This window comes from Alnus glutinosa, chromosome 1 (genome assembly GCF_958979055.1).
Source record: "Alnus glutinosa chromosome 1, dhAlnGlut1.1, whole genome shotgun sequence".
In the NCBI taxonomy this organism is placed as follows: Eukaryota; Viridiplantae; Streptophyta; class Magnoliopsida; order Fagales; family Betulaceae; genus Alnus; species Alnus glutinosa.
In genome coordinates this window covers 49,521,968-49,545,755 of record NC_084886.1, presented here as the reverse complement: position 1 = coordinate 49,545,755, position 23,788 = coordinate 49,521,968, and the positions used below count along the sequence as shown (strand labels likewise).

General features: G+C 37.2%; 2 protein-coding genes across 2 annotated transcripts; one reads left to right on the top strand and one right to left on the bottom strand.

The window, feature by feature from the left end:
• The first annotated feature begins 5 nt into the window (after nucleotides 1–5).
• On the top strand, nucleotides 6–9,863 carry LOC133856059 (uncharacterized). The gene is made up of 7 exons (XM_062291464.1): nucleotides 6–982; nucleotides 1,091–1,402; nucleotides 1,589–1,872; nucleotides 2,880–3,911; nucleotides 4,453–4,621; nucleotides 7,901–8,058; nucleotides 9,312–9,863. Exons 1-7 carry the CDS (start codon nucleotides 379–381, stop codon nucleotides 9,552–9,554), a joined length of 2,802 nt encoding a protein of 933 aa, XP_062147448.1. The 5' UTR covers nucleotides 6–378; the 3' UTR covers nucleotides 9,555–9,863.
• A 3,806-nt stretch (nucleotides 9,864–13,669) lies between these two features.
• Nucleotides 13,670–16,773, bottom strand: LOC133860401 (protein BOLA4, chloroplastic/mitochondrial). Its single transcript, XM_062296017.1, has 3 exons — nucleotides 16,389–16,773; nucleotides 14,980–15,047; nucleotides 13,670–14,017 (listed from the first exon to the last, which is right to left on the bottom strand). The coding sequence occupies exons 1-3, from the start codon at nucleotides 16,710–16,712 to the stop codon at nucleotides 13,864–13,866; spliced, it is 546 nt and encodes a 181-aa protein (XP_062152001.1). The 5' UTR covers nucleotides 16,713–16,773; the 3' UTR covers nucleotides 13,670–13,863.
• Between the last annotated feature and the right edge of the window lie 7,015 nt (nucleotides 16,774–23,788).

The window sequence follows — 23,788 nt, the reverse complement described above, 5'->3', positions numbered from 1 at the left end:
GCCACGAACAAAGGAAGGCCAGAACAGTAATAGAACACGTTGGTGTGGGAAGCAGCCAGTCAGAAGCAGAAGCGGCCCCGGCCACAGAATCAAACGTAGCCAATCACAACACGTCTTTGGGTATCCCCGAACGCCACTCTAATGCCCCGAGAATCCGAGATAACGACCTCGTTGCTATTTCCATGGTTCTCGAATGCAGTTAGCGTCTCACAATGAAACTTTCCTCTTGCAATGCAAATTTACCAAAAGGGGAATTAAAATATCTCTCTCTCTCTCTCTTTTTTTTTTCTTTTTTTCTTTTTTCCAGTATATCTAAGTTTTCAGAGCTGCCATTTGGCAACATGACTTCGCCTATTGGAATATAGGGAGTGGGAATTAATGGAGGTGGCGAAGTCATGTTTTTTGTGCGGGAGGTTACCGAGCAGCTTCAGTCTGCGGTTCCGTCACAATGCGATGGCTGCGCCGCAGTTGTCTTGCCTCTTCAACCAACAACTCATTCGAAACGACGCCGCCACGAAGAGAAGGAGTGTTCGCAGCAACAGAAAGAGCAAGCCGGACATACTCAGGACCAATTCGACCGAGCCGTCCCCGGCGAAGAGCGTGCGGAGTTTGAACGAGAACGGGGACCCGCTGGGGCGGAGGGAGCTGGGGAAGAGCGTGGTGGGGTGGATTCGGGAGGGAATGAAGGCCATGGCGTCGGACTTCGCTTTGGCGGAGGCGCAGGGGGAGTTCCCGGAGCTCAGGCAGCGGATGGGGCCGGGCCTCACGTTCGTTATCCAGGCCCAGCCTTACCTTAACGCTGTTCCTATGCCGCTCGGTCTCGAGGCACTTTCTTTGAAGGCCGGCACTCACTATCCCACTCTCTTCGACCACTTCCAGAGAGAGCTCCGGGACGTTCTCCAAGACCTCCAGCGCAAGTCACTCGTCCAGGATTGGTCGGACACCGAGTCGTGGAAGCTGCTCAAGGAGCTTGCCAGTTCAGGTCTCTCTCCCTCCCTCTCTTTTCCAATTTCTAAATAGTACATGAAACTCCGAAAAAGTAATTCAATTTCTGCTTAAGTTGGCTGAAATAGATGGTGTGTGATTTCAGCTCAGCACAGGGAGATAGCGAGGAAGGCGGTACAGCCGAAGAAGAATGTGCAAGGTGTGTTAGGGATGGAGCTGCAGAAGGCCAAGGCTATACAGAGCAGGATTGATGAGTTCACGAATCGAATGTCGGAGCTGCTCCGATTAGAAAGGGATGTTGAATTGGAGTTCACACAGGAGGAGTTGGATGCTGTTCCGACGCCGGACGAGTCTTCGGATTCTTCCAAACCCATCGAGTTCTTGGTTAGACATGGCCAGGCTCAGCAAGAACTCTGTGACACCATCTGCAATTTGAATGCAGTCAGCACATCTATAGGTCTCTTAGTACATATATACACATGCTCATATACATGTTCATAAATGTTTATATGTCAAGTAATTGGAATTAATGAATAGCAGCTTTCAATTTTACTCTTTGATCGTGAGTTAATCTAATTTCCGAGCAGCTATTTAAGTTCATGGAGTGTTATCTTAGAAGGATGGAATTGGATTTTGTAAGCAGGATTAGGTGGAATGCATTTGGTGTTGTTCAGGGTTGAGGGGAACCACCGGTTACCACCAACCACCCTTTCTCCCGGAGACATGGTTTGTGTGAGAATATGTGATAGCAGGGGTGCAGGAGCAACTTCTTGCATGCAAGGGTTCGTCAACAACCTCGGGGAGGATGGATGTAGCATCAGTGTAGCTCTAGAGTCTCGTCATGGCGATCCCACCTTCTCGAAGCTCTTTGGCAAGAGCGTGCGCATTGATCGTATCCACGGGTTGGCTGATACTCTCACATATGAGGTACTTCCACGAATGGATCCTTCCATAAATTTATCCCTTTTCTTTTATTGTTTGATAAGGCAAACGTTACTTGAAAGCCTAACAGCATTTTGAGTTGCAATGCAGAAATTCAGCTTGAAACAGCATGTGATAGCGCTAATTTTTTATTTTTTATTTTTTGAATTCAAACTGGTCCACTTTTCTCTGATGATATTGTTGAAAATGTTATAAGACTTTGCCAATCTTCACTTCTAGCAGCAAAGGGAATGTTATGGAAGTGGCAAGTAGTTGGCTCTGAATTCTTATTCTTAGGATTCAGAGCTAGTATTTTTGCTGGAACTTTCCAGAAACTATATCCCATTACATCTCCAGATAGATTTGTGACAATCCTGAGTGAGAAGAGAAGAGCTACAAGGAATGCGTAGTGCAAGGACTATATCCCATTACTCTTTCTGCGTCTGCTTTAGACCTTGACATGCATAGAGAATGTGTATTTATGTTGATAATGCTGTAGCTTACCTGGAAATTGAGACAATGAATACTATTATGATTACGAAACTTTTGAACTTACTTGGTTTTGTTCCTTAAAGAAAATAAAATTTATTTAAAATTAAATGACATCAGGCTGAATTTGATATTTTCTCATCAATAGCTTGGCTCCATTGTTTTCCTATTGTAAGTAATTTTTTATGCTACCATTATTACTTTTATAGCGGTCATGAGTTCATATAGTTTTACATAAATTATGATGTGGACAATTATTTTTTTAGTATATTAGGATATATACTACCTATATAAGGCATAGCCGCATAGATACAAAAGCAAGTGATTCTTGATTCTGCATTCATGCGACTACATGAATGGATTGATCAACTTCTTTTCCCTACTGGAATAAGTTCTCATTCCTCTGGTTCCTAGATTGCCTTTTTTATTTTATTTTTATTTTTTTCCTTTCCCTTTTGGTGCTCGTGCAGTTTAACTTACATATTTACTATTTTACTGCCTTGTTATAATCTTCTTTTGTGTAGCGCAATTGTGAAGCCTTGATGCTGCTTCAAAAGAACGGTTTGCAGAAGAAAAATCCTTCGATTGCGGTTGTGGCTACCCTATTTGGAGACAAGGGAGATGTTGCATGGTTGGAGGAGAATAATTTGGTAGATTGGGATGAAGAAGAATTGGAAGGAATGTTGATGACTGGAACTTTTGATGATTCACAGGAAAGAACAATTGCCTTAGGTTTGAATGAGAAGCGGCCTCTACTGATAATCCAAGGGCCACCTGGTACTGGAAAGACATGTTTGCTTAAGGAACTTATAGCACTTTCTGTTCAACGAGGTGAAAGGGTGCTTGTGACTGCACATACAAATGCAGCTGTTGACAACATGGTCGAAAAACTATCAAATATTGGTTTGAACATTGTGCGGGTTGGCAATCCAGCACGTGTATCTACAACTGTGGCATCAAAGTCTTTGGCTGAAATTGTGAATTCTAAGCTTTCCAGTTTTCGAGCAGAGTTTGAAAGGAAGAAGTCAGATCTAAGAAAGGACCTGAGACACTGTTTAGAGGATGATTCTTTAGCCGCTGGCATACGCCAGCTTTTAAAACAGCTGGGGAAGACACTGAAGAAGAAGGAAAAGGAGACTGTGAATGAGGTACTATCCAGTGCTCAAGTGGTGCTTGCCACCAACACTGGAGCAGCTGATCCATTAGTTCGAAGGCTGGATACTTTTGACCTGGTTGTTATAGATGAAGCAGGCCAGGCAATTGAACCGTCTTGCTGGATCGCAATATTGCAGGGAAAGCGCTGTATTCTTGCTGGTGATCAATGCCAGCTTGCTCCAGTGATTCTATCTAGAAAAGCCTTAGAAGGTGGTCTTGGAATATCACTGCTGGAGAGAGCTGTGACTTTGCATGATGGAATTCTTGCCACCAAGTTAACAACACAGTATCGTATGAATGATGCAATTTCCAGTTGGGCATCAAAAGAGATGTATGATGGATCATTGAAGTCCTCCTTGACTGTCTATTCTCATCTTCTTGTACATTCTCCATTTGTTATGGTATCATACCCATCCCTGATCTCTTCCTTTTATTATTCACATTATACTTGGAGGTTTTTCATTTCTGGCATATAAGCTGCTAAATGAAATGCATCTTGATTGTTGAATGCTTTTGAGCTTCTTCCTTCATCTTGTGCTTGTGTATGACCTCTCAGCTGAATGACTCTGCCACATCACTTAGGTTAAGCCATGATTCCTGTTTTTCGATCTATAATGGTGTACACACTGGTTTCTCAAAATGCTTGTGAACTCTTTTAAATTAATTAAAGCTTGAGAAATTTCTTATCACAAGCCTCCTTTGTTTTTTTCCCTTGAAAATCCACATATTGTGTATAAGCCTTTTTTTTAATACAAAGTGATTTAGAATCACAAATGATACCATGTGGACTATTAAGTTCTCTTAAAAGCCTTTGATTGCGTCATTGCCAAATTTATTGTCGATAAGAGGTTTTTACCTTGTTTGTTTTAGTATCGTCCTTGTATCTTTTTACTTTTAATGTGCGAAGTACCATCTTAATATTTTTTCTATAAATTGATGCAGTCCACCTGGATAACCCAATGCCCACTGCTGCTGCTTGATACTAGAATGCCATATGGAAGTTTGTCAGTTGGTTGTGAAGAACATTTAGATCCAGCTGGCACAGGCTCATTTTACAATGAAGGGGAAGCTGATATTGTTGTGCAACATGTCTTTTCTTTGATTTATTCTGGTAAGTGATTCGTGCTAATATATTCCTGTACTCTCGATGTTATCTAAGACTCAGTTGTATGATGAAATCCTTGTCTGAGATATATTTTTTTACTGAAACTATGCATTTTGTATGAGAATTGCTCAAACTCTGCAAAATTATCATTTGGAATCCATGTAATCCTTTTCATACGTTCGTACCTGATGGCTTAAAGATAAATGAACCTAAGATTCAAAGGCAAGTTTGCAATGTTAGGTAAAACAATTATATGCCCCATTTCTATGCAACCCTTGATGCTCATGGTTTTGGAAAACATGATGACTCCTTGCACCATTTTATAATGCATCCGTAGATGTTAGTTTGATTGAGGACTATACCTCTCTCTCTCCCCTCTGTACGCACACACGTGTGTATATTTTATATATATAGCTCATTGGTTATAGGGCTTATAGATCTAGGGGTTTCAAAAACAAAATAATTAATACATAGATTTTCATTGCTAACTTTAGTACCATAAGTAACAAGTATTACAAGTATTACACTACTTGGTTCCATGCAACTTGTAGACTAACCTAAAATAACACAGCCATTATAGCCTCAGAATTGATATATAGTTTTTTCTTAATATATAGTTGTCATATATCATATATATATATATATATATATATATATATAAGCTGAATTCCAACTTAGAATTGGCATAGAATTATGACACATGACGTGAGCTTATAGTTTTTAAACACTGAACCAGTCTTTGAACCAGTCTTTTAAGTAGAAAAACCGGTGAATTTTAAAGGTTGAACCAGTTTTATCACAATTTTAATAAATTTATTGTGCTTTAATGAAAAGGTCATGGGTGTGAATATTCATGAGACCAAAATAAGGATTTTTTTCTCATTATAGCATTAAGTGGTGAGATTCTTAAAAAAAATCTAAAATTAAAAATATACTACATTAACTACCCATATTCGACCAAATAGGTATTGAATGTATTAATTCTAAGTGGTGAGATTTTTTTTTCTACAAAATTTTATTTCAAAACTTTTCCTTATATGGAATTTCATTAAGTTTAAAATTTTAATGTATGATATTAAGGTTTCAGAATTTACTACTCTCCAAAACTATAAAGAGACAAAATTTAAAATTAAGAACATACTACATTAACTACCCATAATTGACCATATAGGTATTGCATGCCTTAATTCTAAAAAAATTAGACCTATTAGTAATGCCTCAGCGTATAACAAAACAGTGAAGAAAGAAACTGTACAAGTAAGCTGAAAAACCATATTACTATCTTAGATTGGTTATTTCTACCTCTCTCTCTCTCTCATTTGGATTTGAAAGATTTTGAATTGTGAAATCAACAGCATCTAGCAGCGACATTCAAAAGAAGAATAGAGTGTTGAAGTACATAATTTTATTTTGTTTTGTTTTTTTGAAGGATTTTGCTTTCTTTTCTTCTTCTTCTTCTTCTTCTTTTTTTTTTTTTTTTTTTTTTTTTTTTTTGTGGAGGTTGAATTTGGCGTTGATTCAATCTGGGAACAAAGATTTTAACAAAGATTCAATCTAACAATATCATAGATTCTTGCTAATTTTCTATTAATGCTTTGAAAATTAGATTAAACCATGTTTTCTTCTTGCTAATTTTTTTTTTTTCTTTATACTTCTTTTTTGTTATAAACTACTCATATGGGAACAAAGATTTTAACATGTTTTAATTTATATCGATTGAACTAAAATTAAGGGTCTTATTTTTTATTTCATTTGAATATTTTATGGAATATTTTTGTTTTCGTTTGTATGATTTACTTGATTTTCAGCCAGTTTTTAAAGTGTTTTTTTGCTTTTAAAAGCAAAACAAGGTAAACATTTATTTGATTGTTGTGCATAAAATGAACATAAATACTTTCGAAATACTAAAGAGATATTAAGCATTGAACTTAATGTAAGGTTTATTTGATTGCGTTAAATGTTTAGTGAAAGATTTTGTTTTATTTTGTATTTATAAAAAAAATATTTTGTTTAGTTTACTATGTATTTTTTTAGAATATTCAGAATTATATGGGTTTTATTTATATCGAAATGTAATAGGTATCACTCCAATAATATTAGAGACTCTTGCTAATTTTTTATTAATGTTTTGATAATCATAATCTACAGGTTTTCTTCTTCTTGTTTTTTTCTTTATACTTCTTTTTATTTTAAACTACTCACATGGGGAACAAAGATTTTAACATGTTTTAATTTATATGGATTAAAATAAAATTGAGGGTCTTTTTTTTTTTTTAATTCATTTGAATGTTTAATGCTATTTTATTTTTTTGTTTGTATGATTCACTCAATTTTTATTTTTTTTTTTGACGTGTTTTCTCTGCTTTTGAAAGCAAAAAAAGGCAAAAATTTATTTGATTAAGCATTGAACGTGATGTAAGAGAATTTATTTGATTGGATTAAATGTTTAGTGAAACATTTTGTTTTATTTTGTTTTCATTAAAAAAAAAAGGTTTTGTTTATTTTGCTGTATTATTTTTTTAATGTTCATAATTTTATTAGTTTTATTTGTATTGAAATTTAATAGGTATTACACAAACATTATCACAAATTTATACTTATTTTCTATTAGTGCTTTAATAATCAGAATTTAGATTTTCTTCTTGCTATATTTTTTTTCCTCTTTATACTTATTTTCGTTATAAACTACACCTATGAGAACAAAAATAAAATTAAGAGTCTTAACATTTAATGTATTTTTATTGAAAAATGTGTTTAAATTTTGAAATTAAATTATAATGAAGAATCTTGTGCATAGCGCGGGTTATGAGCTAGTTATTATAATAGGTGGCTGAAAATAAAATAGGGGATTCTAGATAGGTTTTGGTAAAGAAATGGATAAGAATTTTGGCTGCTTTCTCTTTCATACCCAACCCACCATGAAATGCATCTTTCATACGCCATGACGGCTTATGTCCTGCAAATTAACTCATGACCATCAAACATTCTTTTTGGGAGATCTTTTATCTACCTTGCACCCTATAGCAGCCTATATCTGCTCGGAGCGTTCAAGTAGTTGCTGTTATACCCTCTTTCAAGTTTTATGCCTTTCACAGTTCTATTTCCTATCTAATTAATTAAAGTAATGCCTGGATCTGCTTATAATGTTGTGGGATTTCCTTATTTGTTTTGTAAAGTGTACATAATAATGCATCTGTATTGGTTGATTGGTTTTTCTGGTTCCCTTATGTATTCCCTTTCTGGGTAACTAGGTACATTCAAGTTGATTTTAAATCAATTGTGCAGGTGTTAGTCCAAAAGCTATTGCAGTACAATCTCCTTATGTCGCTCAAGTACAACTCCTGAGGGATAAGCTTGATGAGCTTCCAGAGGCTGCAGGTGTTGAGGTTGCGACAATTGATAGCTTTCAAGGACGGGAGGCTGATGCAGTAATTATATCAATGGTATGATTTTATCTGCTAATGTTTGAAGTAAATGAGTAGTATTTCCCTTTTTTATTCACCTTCCAGAAACCTTAATAAATTCTGCCTAACCTAGTTTTGCATTTTTACTCGTCTCAAAAGATTTCATGAATTATACATATTTTGGAATGAAAATCAGTTTTATGGTGTTTTCGAACAAGAGCAGTGAAAAGAAATAATAACAATTCGTAAGCAAAAGAGACAGTTGTATGTGCTCCAACAAACCTATCTTCTCAATTTTCAATGTCCATACCAACATTTAACTGTTATAGATGACCTATGAGACCCCAGAAAATTTGTTCTATATTGGGTGGGAGGATTGTGAATGTGTTAAATGGGCATTAAGCCCCACATTGGTTACTTATTATGTGAGATTGAGTTATTTAAGTAATTCTAGAGAGCTCCAATTGTAGCTATGACTAGTCCTTTTGGAGTAATAACATAGATGTGACTAGCGTTATCCTTGGATCATGAACACACATGAGGATTATAAATAAGAGTTAAATGTTGCTAAGCATAATTAAGTTGCCTTTTTGTTTTTTGTTTGGACTGCAGCCTTAGGAAAAGTTTGAAGGTTGGAATCTTATTAAGAACAATATAATAATGTGGATTGGCTTTGTTTGTTTAGAAACAGTAAGATGATCAGTATTTGCCATATTGTTAAATCTCTTCCTTGGTCAATGGTCATCGGTGCTCTCTTTATGTGGACCTCATTTTGACATTGTCTATAAAGTCGTCTCAAAAAGATATTTGTATTTTGGGTTCCATTAGATTGTTATTCCATTTATAGTGTCCAATGATATATTTTTACTTGGCAGATTTACTTAGCATAAGAAGTGGATAGGATGTTAGCAGTGTCACAGTGTCTTGCTTGTTGGTTAATGTGGTGGATGGTCCTGTTTCCGTTGTGAGCATCATGTACACTACTGCAAATCACAATTTATCTCATTGGGTCATGTCCATTATAATCTGGCAATAATGAATACAATTCAATTTATTTATACTTGATCGTTAGTTTTTTAACTTAATTTGTACGTTGGTGTAATGGCATTTGAAATTTATGGTAAGTACTGAATCATTGACGCAAACATTCGATCAACCGAGGAACCTTTAGTTGATTACTTCAGGTTGCTCGGCATAAATCTTATGCAGTGTCTTAGTATGGCTGAAATTTTTTCTCTACTCATGTTTGTATTACCAACTGATGTATGGTGCTTGTTTCAATTCTGTATTAGGTGCGGTCAAACACTTTAGGAGCTGTCGGATTCCTTGGGGACAGTAGGCGAATGAATGTTGCCATAACTAGGGCACGCAAACATGTAGCAGTTGTGTGTGATAGCTCAACAATATGCCACAACACCTTCCTGGCAAGGCTGTTGCGTCATATCCGCTATTTCGGTAGGGTGAAGCATGCAGACCCTGGCAGTTTTGGGGGATCTGGACTTGGCATGAACCCTATGCTGCCCTCCATCAGTTAACATTGCATGGGGGTTCAACTACATAATTTTTCGTTTTTCGTATTCCTTTCGACTCATGATTATTTGGAAGCACAACTGAAATGAAGATGCCTGCTCTCTTTTCCTGTCAGCATCTGTTTCCATCTAAATTCATGTACAGCAGGCCTCCATTTGGTCAACAGAAAAATACATTATAGTTAGATAAGTATCCATTGATTAATTTGTATATAAACTACACACATTTTGAATTCCCAATTTTTATACAATTTGAGTGCATCAAATATCAGGGAAGAGAATGGTTTCAATTTCAATTGATTTTGGACTCTGAAAGTACACCTGCTCAATTTTGACAGATTTACCTTTAGTGGTGGTTATGTTAATAGTCCACATTCTATGTTCTCCCTGGATATGTTCTGTCGTGGGAGACAAAAGTTTCAAAGATTACGAAGTCAAGAGTTCAAGTTCAAAGATTCTATGTAAATTAAGATTTTTTATTTTTATTTTTTTTATAACCATCATTCCCTCCTACACAAACAAAAATTGCTACCTTTGTACCATTAGCTGCACCCTGAAGTCTTTATCTTCACTAGCTAGTGAAATCTCTTGATGATGTACACCATGGATAGACCAAGGATCACACACTTTTTTCATAGCGACGGGAGGCCTATATTATGTAGAAAAATGCTTGGAGTATTACATCTTTTATTATAATTTCCTTACAAACTCACGTGACAATCTTTTAATGGTGCAAATCTTAAGCAACAAAATTTGACAGATAAAAATTTAATTGTTTAATGTATAACGTGTTAAATGACACATGGATTGACACATCAGTTTGTAAGAGACTTACAGTAAGAACTGTAGTATCCTTAGCAACACTACTAAGAATGACAAACTACCAAACATCAAAATGGATTTAACAAACTTCTAAAATTAGCTTGAGCGGATCATAAATGCGAAGGATATCTTTTGAATAAATATATATATATATATAATAAAAAAAGCTACCAAAAATGTTAATTGCGTTGCTAAGATTCTACAAATGCATTGAATCAACTTGATTGTGTAGGATGTTAATTTGAAAAGAAAAAATAAAACATAAGAGACTATCGAGAGGGGTTTCAAGTTGTATAAGAAATTTATATGCAACGTGTCAAAGCATTTTCCGGGCTGATTTACAATAATTAGGACCATGTAATATAATTGGACTCCCATGTTATTAATAAAATTGTGCAATATTCATCTGGAGGATAGTAAACTCTCTTGAATATTACCAATTATACAGAGAAAGTTTTAGTAGGTTGAGGAGGAGAATTGGAGACTGTTTTCATAATTTTCTAGCACTTTCAAATCCTTTCCCTGTCCATTAATGAAGGAAGCATTAGAACAGAAGACAAATTAAATTCTCTTCTCTTCGTTTCTGTTCCCATTTTCTATAAAATATGTTTGCTCAAACATTGTGTTAATAAATTGATATTATTTGAAACAAACACAGAAATGATATATAGACTTTAATGCCATTGATATTTGCTGCTGTTGAATTTATTTCCATTCTATCCATTACTCATGTCACATGAAAACACTGACCTTATGAGGGGTAAGTTCCCCTGTAACTGATTGGGTAAGAGGTACCCTGTTTCCTGCAGAAGTCAGCCAGTCTGGGAGAGAGAGAGAGAGAGAGAGAGAGAGAGATGTCGTCCAATGTAAGGTAACAAACTTATTAATGAGATTCTCCCAACACTATTTTTCTACTCTTGCTGCCTGCAACATTGAAAACCCGTTTCTGCCTCAATCAATACTCCCAATTGTCTCTTGTTACCTTTCCCACAAAACCACATTAATTAATTCAGCTCTCTTTTTTGCTTTTTCTCTATCAGCATCCGTTACAATGCAAGACTTTTGACATAGTTTGATACAACTTTGCTTTTTTCTGTATTTTCAACCCAACTTTTCTTTGACTTCTCACTTATATTACGGCAGTGTACAAGCATAGCAGTTATAATGGGACCAAATCTTTCTCTCATGGCTTCCAAACACTTTGTGCCGATTCTTCTCCTGCTTGTTGTCCTTGTCCCCCATATTGGACATGGAGCAAGATACAGATTCCGTGATTTAACCCCCCACAGTAAAGAACCCAAGAACGATAACCATCCTAAAAAAATGGCTGGTGCAAGCCTTTCTGCCACCAACATCCCCAGTTTTGATTATCCATTATTTGCATTCCTCCCAAAAGCAACACCACCAATTCCACCTTCTGGCCCATCACATCGACACAATCGACACTTCGACGGTGGTGTTCACAAGGGTTCAGGCAAGGCTCGCAAGAAAGACTTGTCATGATATTTTCAGAAAGTCCACCCAAGTGGAAAGGTGAAGAAGATTCCAAACTGAAGCCAGGCTGTTGGTAGCTAGTAGAGATCATTTCAGCTTCATTAGTTAATTTTCTGGTAACCTTTTTGGTGTTTCATCATCATGCAAACACTTCTGTTGACTGCCTAGGAAGCCAACAAACGAGTTTCATCTTTTATTAACTACATTGTACGTCTTAATATAGTTCAAATGTTCTTTGTCTTGCTTAATTTCCAACTACATGGTAATGTTCCTATATTGTTTTCATTCATTATGGAAGAACAGAATGTTTAAACTGTCTTGAATCTCTACGTATTTACACAAAAAAAGATCCAACATAGGCTAAAAGAAAATTTAGATTTCTTGTTTTCGGCATATAGCAGGTTTAATTCTTCATATCGACAGAATCATCTGAAATGCATGTGTAAATCTATCTGCATAAACATTACCAAGTTGTGGTGGTAATACAAGGATGATGACAAAGGAAATTATCAGGCGGTCAATGTTCTAAAAAGGAAAGCAATAGTATTAATTCGTCTACAAGTTTCTTACTTGAACTCAATCGGTAGCAATAGCACAGTAAAGCAGAAACCCATGTCAACAAATATATTAATTGAAGTCATTTAAGTCTGACAAATTAACTTTGGCAACTTGTGCTTTTTCCTTTTTTTTTTTTTTTTTTTTTTTTGTTTCTTCTTTTTTCCCTTCTTTTTTTTTTAGGTTTATAGTCTTCCCCGTTCAGTCCATAAGTCTAACATTACCCAATAGAGCGATGTTATGAGTACTACATGTTTTTATAAATTGATGTGATAGTTTATAATTAGTGAAATAATTAAGCAAAAAATTTGACTTGTCACCCATACACTCTTAATTATTTCACCAATTATGAATTATTACGTCTATTTATAAAAAAATTGTAGTAAAAGCAGTAGTACCACAAGCATTTTCCTACCCGTTAAAACAATTCAGACATCATGCATGTGTAAATGCATACCGTCAAGGAAAAAAAAAGTGAAAATACATAGTCATATATACATATATATATGGTTGCACAATTTAGTAGATCGGATTGAATTTTTTTTCTCTAACTCAACAGGAAAACTTATGTCTAAATGCATTAACATTTACAAAAAGTTTTCTTCTAAACTGGGTTGAAGAAAATTCTTCAAATTAGTCTTATTAAACTAAAATTTATCTTTCACACATGCATTTATAATTAAACTGAAATTGGTTCTTTTTACATGAATTTTTACAAAACAACCTTCTGTAAAAATAAATGTCATTTAGTAGATTAGATTAAAAAAAAAAATCTCCTTTTAACTCAAGTAGGAGTAAAACTGTCCTCAAAACTTTAACCGTAGGCTTACGTTTGGTTTCCCTTTTAATTGAAACTCCATTTTTTTTAAAAAAAATAAAAATAAAAAATTAATTCATGTAGTTTTTTTAAAAAATAATCTACATAAAGTCAAGCGTCCTGTTTGTCTACCCTTTCCATAGGAAAGTACATTATTTATGAAAAAACATTAATTTTTTTTTCTTTTTTTCTCAATTTTTTTTCTATAAGGTATGTATATATGGGCTTTTACTTTTTTTACTCTACACCGGTACTATAACCGAATGGATATTATTATGGTTTATATTTTAAGGTTTCAAAGTCAAAGCCTCAAAATATTCTCTCCAGAAAGAAAAATGATAAAAAAACAACACTTTTACAACAAGTGTACAACAGCCCTCTCACATGAAGTGAGCTCTACGCACTTGTTGTAAAAGTGTTGTACGGGAATCAGTTCTCAGAAAGAAATCTTTCGCAATTGTGCAAGTCCAATGACAGCTTGACACGGGATTTAAAAACAAAAAAGCAAAATCCAAAAAAACAGAAAGCAAAATATAGGGCGGTGAATCACCCACCAGTTCACCACCCCATTCTGGGAGACTTAATAATTAATACAGCAAAGAATCCCGGCTTTTTGCAAGGCTTTCATCACTTTTCATCTGCTGCTTCAGTGGGAGTTCTGGTAGTCATTTGGTCAACTGCATGCACAGTGCTCTGAAGCTCCTCCCAGATGGCCTTGTACACCATCCTCTGCCTGCTAACAGCAGATTGTCCCTCAAAAGCTGAAGAGACAACATCAATGCTGCAAGTACAGGGCAGATTAAATCAGGCTTGTAACTAAATTAAAATATGTTAGCTTTCAAGCCAGACCTAAAATCCAAACACATTAGATGACGAGCACTAAACATGCCACATGATCAAAATGGTCTGAATGTCACACAGATAGATATGAATCCAAACGCATTAGATGATGAGCACTACAAATGCCACATGATCCAAATGGTCTGCATGTCACACAGATAGATATGACTTCAAAAATACCCCTTATGAGAATTACAAGCAAAAGGTGATTCTAAAGCATCCCTCAGAGAATTATAAACATCCGGGTAAAATGATGCCACCAGAACTAACAAATGAGTAAGCCTTTCACTGAACTAAAAAATATATATAAAAACCTGCATCACTTCATGTTAACCAATCGATAATTTAATACATTATCATGTTCTCGAGTTCCATCTGGACAATAAAAAGTGCATCAGAGAAATGCTGAAAGGGTCAATCATTTTCAAGAGTTTGAATCAATATGGAAACACAAGGCTTCCATGCAAAATAAGATCACTAATGCTCTGGAGTGGAAAGTCTCCCAGATCTCTATCGTGTATGCTGCTCTCACAGCATTATAATATATATTCAAGAAGATTCATTTTCAGAAGTACAATTTTTAGGAGAAAATTATCATAATACTATAGGGAACACTGCAGTGCTAGCCGCATGCATCACTAAAACACCTGGAAAGTTGGATGATGTCGTTAATAACAGATTAATTTGGATAAGCAGCTACATTAGTATAACATCTTATGCATACAACAATCAATATTGTGAACTGCCACTAATCATACTACCCAGCAATGCCGTCACTAAACATATTAAAAGTGATATATCACTTGATTGATAAAAGAATAAAAACAACAAATGAAGATGGTTCATGATGCAGTTAATTTCTTCTTGTCATATAAACATAAGCCAGTAAGAACATGAGCTTACCTGACATGCCGACCATCGCCATAAGCATCTTTTACAGTGACTGATTCTGCATTGAGATGGTCCTTGATCTGTTGAGGCAAATTGCAACATATTACTTGAAAAGTGTGTGGGTAACTTAATCTAGTTATTTGTGAAAAAAAAAAATTAATAGCTTTTGAATGAAGATGGGTGAGCAGAATCAACTCCAGAATGAACTAGAAACATAAATTACAGCTATAATTGGGTCTCTAACTTAAAAGAAGACAAGTAGTCTGAATTTCGCAATGTGACATTGGAATATCTATAACTATGGACCAGATTGCCATAAATTATCTTGCACCAATGTTTTCTTCCCTTCTTTCTTTCTTTCTCTTTTCTTGTTCTTTTTTCCTGCAGATGAGTAGTCCATGTAAGAATTTCTCACATCACAAACAAATGGCACATAACATTCAGTACTCAACATTGCACTTTCCATTTTTTTCTTTGACTTATTACAGCAAGTGCCACTATTGTAATATTATATCACCCTTCAACATCAATAGATATATAAATAACATAGCCATCCACATCTCCAACTCTTGATGGTGTCAATGTAATTTCTGCATCCTCTTCTTTGCTCTCTGATCTTCAACAATGGACAGTGACATCACTTTTTCCCCCTTCACACTCTCTCACAGACACGCACACCCGCGCCCAATAAAAAGACACTAGCCATTCCTACACTTCTAATTTTCCCCCCACAGCAGTTGAGTGCAATATCTTTTCTGCATCCTCCTATTACTTACCCTCTGACCTCCACAATAAATCATGATGGCAGCATTCAATGAGATGAAGCATTATGCTAGCGATTAGCGATTCATTTCATCGTGATAACTTTCAAACGAGATTCTGTTCGTGGTGATAGTTACCATGTTCAGAATGGAGTATTTCCTTGACCAGGATAGCGAGATTTATGACCTAGTAAGGTGATTCTATAGGAGACCATTCATTGTTGTTCTCTATTCTGTAGAGACAATTTCTTCTCCAGTAAATCTTTTACATATTGCTCATTCTAAAACCATTGGTTCTTTCACCCCCTTCACCAACACATATTTGTCAATTGCTCACCACCACCAGTTCTTAAAAAGAGCCTGAGAATGCATCTATATTGAACTTCAAGACCAATTTAACCCATTTCAAGACTTAAAAAAGTTCTGTATTTTGATTGAACACAGACATTGAGGACAACAAAAACTTAAATATTGATAACCCAAGAAAACAAAACATAATTCCATCCTATTAAGCCCCAAATACTTGAACTACCAAAGCAAAATCAAGCAGAGCTTGTTATTTCTTTTTTCTAGTTCATTTCCGGAAACAAAAAGAATGAAATCACAATACCCATAATCAAATATGTTAACTTTATGGGGATGGCTGTTGCTTATGCTTACCTTATCCTCCATGGACTGCATGAGCGGCGAGTCGATGGACCCAGCATCGTTCACATGCGTGGCTCGCGTGCTGCATCTCCGACCATTCACCGGGCCAAACCCGAACCCGGATGGTCTTCCATACCCATAACCTTCTCCAATACTATTATTCTCACCATCATTACGAATTCGGAGTTTAGTGCACGTGGCGCGCGTTCTACTCCCCAATCGCACAGCGGAGACAAAGGGTTTCGTTGGCTGTGGTTGACGGAGGAAAATATTGCTGGCGGCGCGTGACGAGGCTGCGAAGACGTACGGACGCACCATCAGCGTCTTGGTGGCCATTGTTCTTTGGAGCTTTGCTTTGTTCCCTCGTTGCCGAAACGCTAACAAATGACACGGGTCGATAAGAAGACCCAAAAGAAAAAGAACGATTTTTTTTTTCCAAAAAATAAAAAAAGCAAAAAGGATGGAGGGACGAGCCTACGTGGCACATTCTTTATTCTTTTCTTCTTTTTTTTTAAATGAAATTCCAAAAGAAAAGTGGTGATAGACTTTTTTCCTTTCCCCCATAAAGAGAAATGCTTGATTATACATTTTCATCCCACTCCTATCCCACCCTTGCTTATGTGGACCAATAAATATGAGAGATAGTAGAAAGAGTGTAGTGGTCTCATCCCACTCCTATTCCACCCTTACTTATGTGGACCAATAAATGTGAGAGATAGTAGAAAGAGTGTAGTAGGACCCTTTTTTTAACATCATTACTGATCCACGTAAACAAGAGTAGGATAGCAGTGGAATTGAAGTCTATAGCCAAACATTTCTCCTTCAGAAAACCCATTTGCTTAAGATTTCAAAATCCCCAAACCTGAAAAGAGAAAACTTGCTCTGGAATTCCCCGAAGAGCCTTTCCTTCATTCCTCCCTGGAGTGACCTGCCTTCTCTTTCGTTTCTTGTTTCGCACTGTCTCCTTCCTCGCATCTCCATGGATCCACTTCCTGCTACTCTACAGGACCTCATCGAGAGTACTGATGCTCTCGACCTTGACTGTCTCCAACTCGCCACCATTTCTGAATCTCCTCAACCTCAACCTGAAGCTTTCTCCTTGATCGGTTAGCTTCTTTCTTCTAAGCCTGTCAATCCCCAAACAATCCGTGACACCCTCCTCCATGCATGGAAGTTTGCTTTACCCTTTTCTTTTACTATTGTGGGCTACCACAAGTATCTGTTTGGTGTCCCACTTCAAGACCATATTACTAAGATCCTTGACCAAGGCCCTTGAAATGTCCATGGCTCACTTCTTCTTCTTCAACCTTGGTCTCCTGCTCTCGCCTTTAATGAAATCCATCTCCATCTCCATCTCTGCTCCTTTTGGGTTCAGGTACATGGCCTGCCACGTCAGAATATGGCTGCTGTCAATTCTGCGAAAATTGCTCACAGGCTTGGTAAAATTTTGGAGGTGGATGATTATGATAATTCTGGGCTACTGCTAAGCCATTGATTCTGGGATTCCATCTTCCTCGACCGGGTTGTGATCCTTTATGGATTAGTTTCCGCTATGAGCGCCTGGGAGACTATTGCACTTTATGTGGGCTCATTGGACACAAGAAGACACAGTGCTCTCAACCTCCTAACAGACTTACCCCAGATAAGTACCGCATTCCCCTGCAGACTTTCTCCTTGTATGGGCTATGTCCAACTATTTTTCCTTCACGGGAGGATTCGGACTCTGGCATTTCTTCGGTGGGCACTTCTCATTCCCTTTCGAATGCTTAATCGAGCCCTGCCCATGGAGCTGAGTCGACTCTCCAACTCGTTCCCCAGCATCTCCCTCATCCAACTGTCCACGTGGCACCATCCTACAGCTCACAAGCCATGCCACTTACGTCCGCAATTGGTTCTCTTACTCTGTTGTCCTCTCCCACAGTAGACTTTCATGATGGTTGCTACGTGGCTTCTCCCCAACCTTCCTCCTTTAGAAAGCCCACCCGCCACTCCCCTCGCCTCTCCCGGTTCCACCCTTATGCCAAACCTCCTTCATTGAACACCTCTCCTTCCTTCCCCAATGCCCCTAGTCCAGTCCTTTTCGGTTCCCCTTCCACTATGTCTCTGCCACCCCCTGCTCTCAAACGAAAATGGTCTGATGATGATAGTCCACTTGCGGTGCTCAAGAAAAATAAAGAACATCATATGTTCCCCGGCCTCATGTCCAATGTTGAGCTTGATGCTATTTCTATGGCCTCCTTGAAGGATGGTAAGTAGTAACTCTACTGTGGGTACACTTTGGTCCATTTCTTCGCAGCAAGAGAACCTCTAGACTTCTCCTCCTTCTGCCAGCCAAGAGCCCGTGCCCCATTTGGAGCCTTAACCTTCTGGTGTTCCATTGATTCCTGTCATTGGCTGTGCCATGGGCTCTCCAAGACCCCTTCATAGGTTCTCCAGGGCTGCCAAGGGACTGGATGTTTTTTCTAGCATTCAGGCAGCTCATTCTTCTGGTTCCCTTATAACACCCTAATAATAATAATAATAATAATAATAATAATAATAATAATAATAATTGTTAAAATATTTTAAGATTTGATAATTAGTTGAGAGAAAAAAAAAAAAAAAAAAACAGTCAGATGGACGTGTGTTATTTCTGTTTAGCATGAGATATATATTAGCATGAGATTTTTTCAGATTATCTATGGTTGTCCGTGAATGCCGGGATCTGCAAGCTTTCTTTTTCTGTTTAATCCTTATCTCCCACCGTCCCACGTTCGCAACTTATCTAAGTTATATATACCCTTGACTCTTACTTCTTCTTCATCACCTCTTCACTGAACTGAGAAAGGTTGCAAAATCAGAGCAGAAACCAGCAGGTAATGTCTTCAGTTTCAGTACATTACGTTTTGCTCTTTAGTTCTTTCTTAATCTTGGCATGTGTATATTACTTTTTGTATTTTATTCTTTATTTTGTTTTCTCTTCTTCTATAAACGTGCGGTACCTGCAGCTTTTGTTTTTCTTTCTTTCTTTTTCTCTCTTCTTCTTTTCTTTCTTCTTCTTCTTCTCCTTCTTCTTTCCACTTCCGCCTCTGTTTCTTTTGCTTTTCTTTTTTTTTTTTCTTCTTCTTTTCCTTCATCTTTTCTTCTTCTTCTCTGCATGTTTTTCTCTTTACACAATCAGAGAGGAAGACGAGAAGAGTGAGTGAGGGAGAAATGGGTGTTGACCGTGAGAGGCAGGGGAGAAAGGAGGGAGACCCAGCCGGTGGGTGGGCCACCGGACTGGGCGGACGACGCCGCCGGACCGGCAGGCCATGGTCCCGCGCCGGCGACGTCTCCTGGTGCCTTTTCCGGTGATGTTTTCCGGCACCCATGTCTTAGAAAACCCATTTTTCCATGGGTAAGTTAAATTTCTTGAGCTTTTGCATTTTTGGGTTGATTTTGGTTCAATCTAGGGAGTTAATTTCTTGGGTAAACCGGTTGATGTTGTGGGAAAATTTTGTCTTGGTTGAGCAGGGGTGGGTGTGCCGTGTTGTGGGGTGTGAGTTTTGGTGATTTTTTTTGATCTTGGTTGGCTGTGGGTTTCGGCCGGTTGGTTGAAGAGAACAGTGAGTTTGGTTGTAAAATTTCAGATGAAGGCTGGCCAAGTATAATGGATGTAGATGATTTTGTGTGCTTTGGTTTTGTGTTTCCTTGAGTTTTTCGGCCACTGAGCTATAGTGAAGGAATTTGGCCGTGTGTGTGTGTCCTGCTTTGAGTTATTATTTTGTCCATTTCAGTGTTGTTGTCTTTGTGTCATGGTTTGTTGTGCTAACCGGTTTGAGTTTTGGATTAATAGTTGAATTTATTAATTGAGGATTAATATGTTTAAAAGTGGTTATTTTAACTAGCTGGAACAGTAGGCTTTAAAATTAGTATAAATAAATAAAATGATAGAGTAATTATAAGCTTTAATTTAGATTTTTAAAGTTTATTGTTAACTGTTATAACGGCTTTCTAATTTCAGAATATCCTCTAAATAAAATTTACCTTTGCATTTTATTTAGGTAAAAGCAACTCTGACAAAAAGGGCTATCAAGGTAAGGGGATACAACACCTAAAAATCCCCCAACAAGATTTTACTATAAATCTTTTGAAATAAAAAAAAAAATGTTGGGGAATTTTACAAAGCATTATTATGTGAAATTTTAAATGCCAAGCTGTTATTTCTAATATGTTTCGTTCATGCTATTTTATGCATTTTTACAATTGTGATTAAGAGCATTTTTAAATTATGAAATTATGCATAAGAGTATTTCAAAGTTGTGATAAGAGCATTTCAAAGATATGATTACAGAGAATTCTAAAGTTTATGATTTACATAGTTTTGAATGAAAAAAAGAGAATCTAAAGTTTAAAAGTCTGCACATGACTATAGTTATAAAAACGGCTCTTACAGTTTTAAAGCATAGTATACAGTTATAGTAGAGCCTTCAGTATTACAGAAAACGTTCATGTGCAGTAATTATTTAAATCCCGAGGCACTACTACAGTTAGGATCGGTACCATATAGGGTAGCAAGGCAAGCATACCAAAATATGGTGTGTGCTACCGGCCAGGGTTGGCCTTCACCTAGGGAAGATCCCCAACCCGGTGACTCTCCCCTGTGACGACAGGCTGAGTCTATAGGTCCTTTGGACAAAGCCAACGTGCGCCGCTCACGGTAACTGGCGGTGTAGAGTCTATAAAGGGTTAAACCACAGTTAAAGGATAATATAGGAAATAAAAAGAATTGATTTAATTATTCATGCCATTATTCATATTTCTTGTTCATCTATTTTTAAGTTCTGTTAATTATACTTACAAATTCTGTTTAATTGCTCATTATGATATTTTGTCATTATGCATAAATAATGATTTTATAGCATGTTTTATTTTCTTGGTGTTGATATTTCCTTACTGAGTTGTCGAACTCACCCCTTTCCCTTATAACCATTTTCAGATGAAGGTGTACATTATAGTATTGAGGGGAGGAGTGCCTGTAGGACTCCTGGTGGTCAGTGACCCTCAGATCTGGCCCCATCCATGGGCAACTTGGACTTATTGTACAGTGGACCAGTAGAGGATGTAGATTCCTGTAAATAGTAGCAGTTTGGCACCTGGGGTCTCCTTTGTGGACAAAGACTGTAGAGCTGATAGATCATGATAGTACAGTTTTATTTTATTAATAAAAACTGTACTCATTTCAGTCTTGTAACTTATGTAGTGGTTTTTCTAGCAATGTAGATTGCTAGCTTTTGCTTTACCACTTCACTTTTGAGCTGTAAATAACTTCGAGCCCCAGTGTAGAATTTTGATACTGCTATCATAGTTGGTATAAATAATAATACTACTTGTGTTTAGAAACTCTTTGACTTTATTTACTTATTTATTTATCTTTTAGTTCGCGTTTCCCTTATTTTCCTAAACGGGGGCGTGACATCCCTGTCCTTGCCAGATATTGTGCAGCATGGAGATGAAAAGGGGGTGGACCAGGAGGGTCTACCTCCCCAGCAATGAAACTCTTAGCTTGGAATTGTAGAGGCTTAGCCCGTGCCTCTACAATTCGCAGTTTACGGGCAAAGGTTAGGAAACACTCTCCTGATATTTTGTATCTTTCTAAAACTAAAATCCCGCCATCTACTGCGTGTATTATTTTGAATGGTTTGAAATTTTTTTTGATGGTCCATGCTCCTCTTATTGGTTCTAAAAGAGGTCTGGTGTTAGCATGGCGACTGGGTGTTGATTTAGAGTGTTTTCAAATTAATGCAAATACAATAAGTGCTTGGTGCTACTCTGACCCCCGAACCACCCTTGGATGCTCTCATGTATTTATGGCTCTCCTTATGCTTTTAACAAACCACTATTCTGGGATAATATGATGCAATTGGGTGCTAACTTTACTGGCCCATGGCTATGTATTGGGGATTTCAATATGATTCTTTCCCAACAGGACAAGATGGGAGGTCTTCCTTACGCCTCTTCCTCTACTGATTATTTCCATGATTTTGTCAATTCCTATGGTTTGGTTGATTTAAGATTTACAGGAAATCCATTTACTTGGTCCAATCATCGGAATGGCCATAATCTAATTCGTCAACGTCTGGATCGTGGTTTGGCTTCTTCTCAATGGGTCCACTTGTTTCTGTCCTTCTCCATATTACACCTCCCTGCTTCGGGTTCTGATCATAATCCCCTGTTGCTTGACACGGTCCATTCTGATACTTCGTTGTCACGGACTTTCAGGTTTGAGGAATTTTGGTCTCATCATCCGGAATGCTACTCCACTATTGATCTTGCTTGGTCTTCACCCTACATTGGCTCCCCAGGGTTTGTCTTACTTCAGAAACTTCGTTCTACAAAACTGGCTCTCAAACAACGGAATCGTCTCTCTTTTGGTAATATAAGCTTCATCTTGAGTCCTTGTACTCATAACTTGATGATTTACAACAGTCGGCAAATTTGTCAATTCTTTCTTTTCAAGAATAGGGCCTGCAAAAGGCTATTGATGATTTATTGCTTCAGGAAGAAGTTCTTTGGAATACTAAATCTTGTGAACAATGGCTTACTTGCAAGGATCTGAATACAAAGTTCTTTCATCTCTCTACTCTCATTAGGCGTAGACGGAATGCCATCGGTTTTCTTAAATTACCCAGTGGTGCCTGGATTTCTGATCGACAGACTATTGGGATACTTTGTGTACTCATTTTGCAGATCTTTTTACCTCTTCCCATCCGTGCTTTCTTGATGAGCTCCTTAATCTTTTTGACAATTCTATTACCTTGGAAGAGAACTCTTTTATTTGTTCTATTCCATCTGAGCAAGAAATTCATGATATAGTTTTTAGTATTGGTTCTACGAAGGCTCCAGGGCCGGATGGGTTTACTAGGCTTTTTTTATCAGAAATATTGGTCCCTTATTAAGCCGGTGGTTCTCAGTTGTGTCTGGAATTTTTTTAATAAGCATCATCTTCTCAGGGAGCTTAATCATACTTTCATTGCTCTTGTTCCCAAGCAGGTTGGTCCTTCCATGGTCCATCACTTCCGGCCGATCAGTTTGTGCAATCTCATTTACAAGATCATCTCTAAAATTCTGGCCAATCGACTTAAAGGATTGCTTCATCATTTCATTTCTCCATATCAATCGGCCTTTGTTCCTTCTCGAACAATTCAGGATAATTCTATATTGGCTCATGAACTGCTCCATACACTTAAGTCTAAACGGGGACGCGGTGGTCTGATGGCTGTGAAAATTGACATGGAAAAAGCCTTTGATCGAATGGAATGAGATTTCTTGTTGACTATTATGCTTAATTGGGTTTCCACCCTACCTGGGTTAACTGGATAAGGATCTATGTGTCCCCTGTTTCCTTTTCAATTTTGATTAATGGTTCTCCTTTTGGTAATTTCGCACCTTCT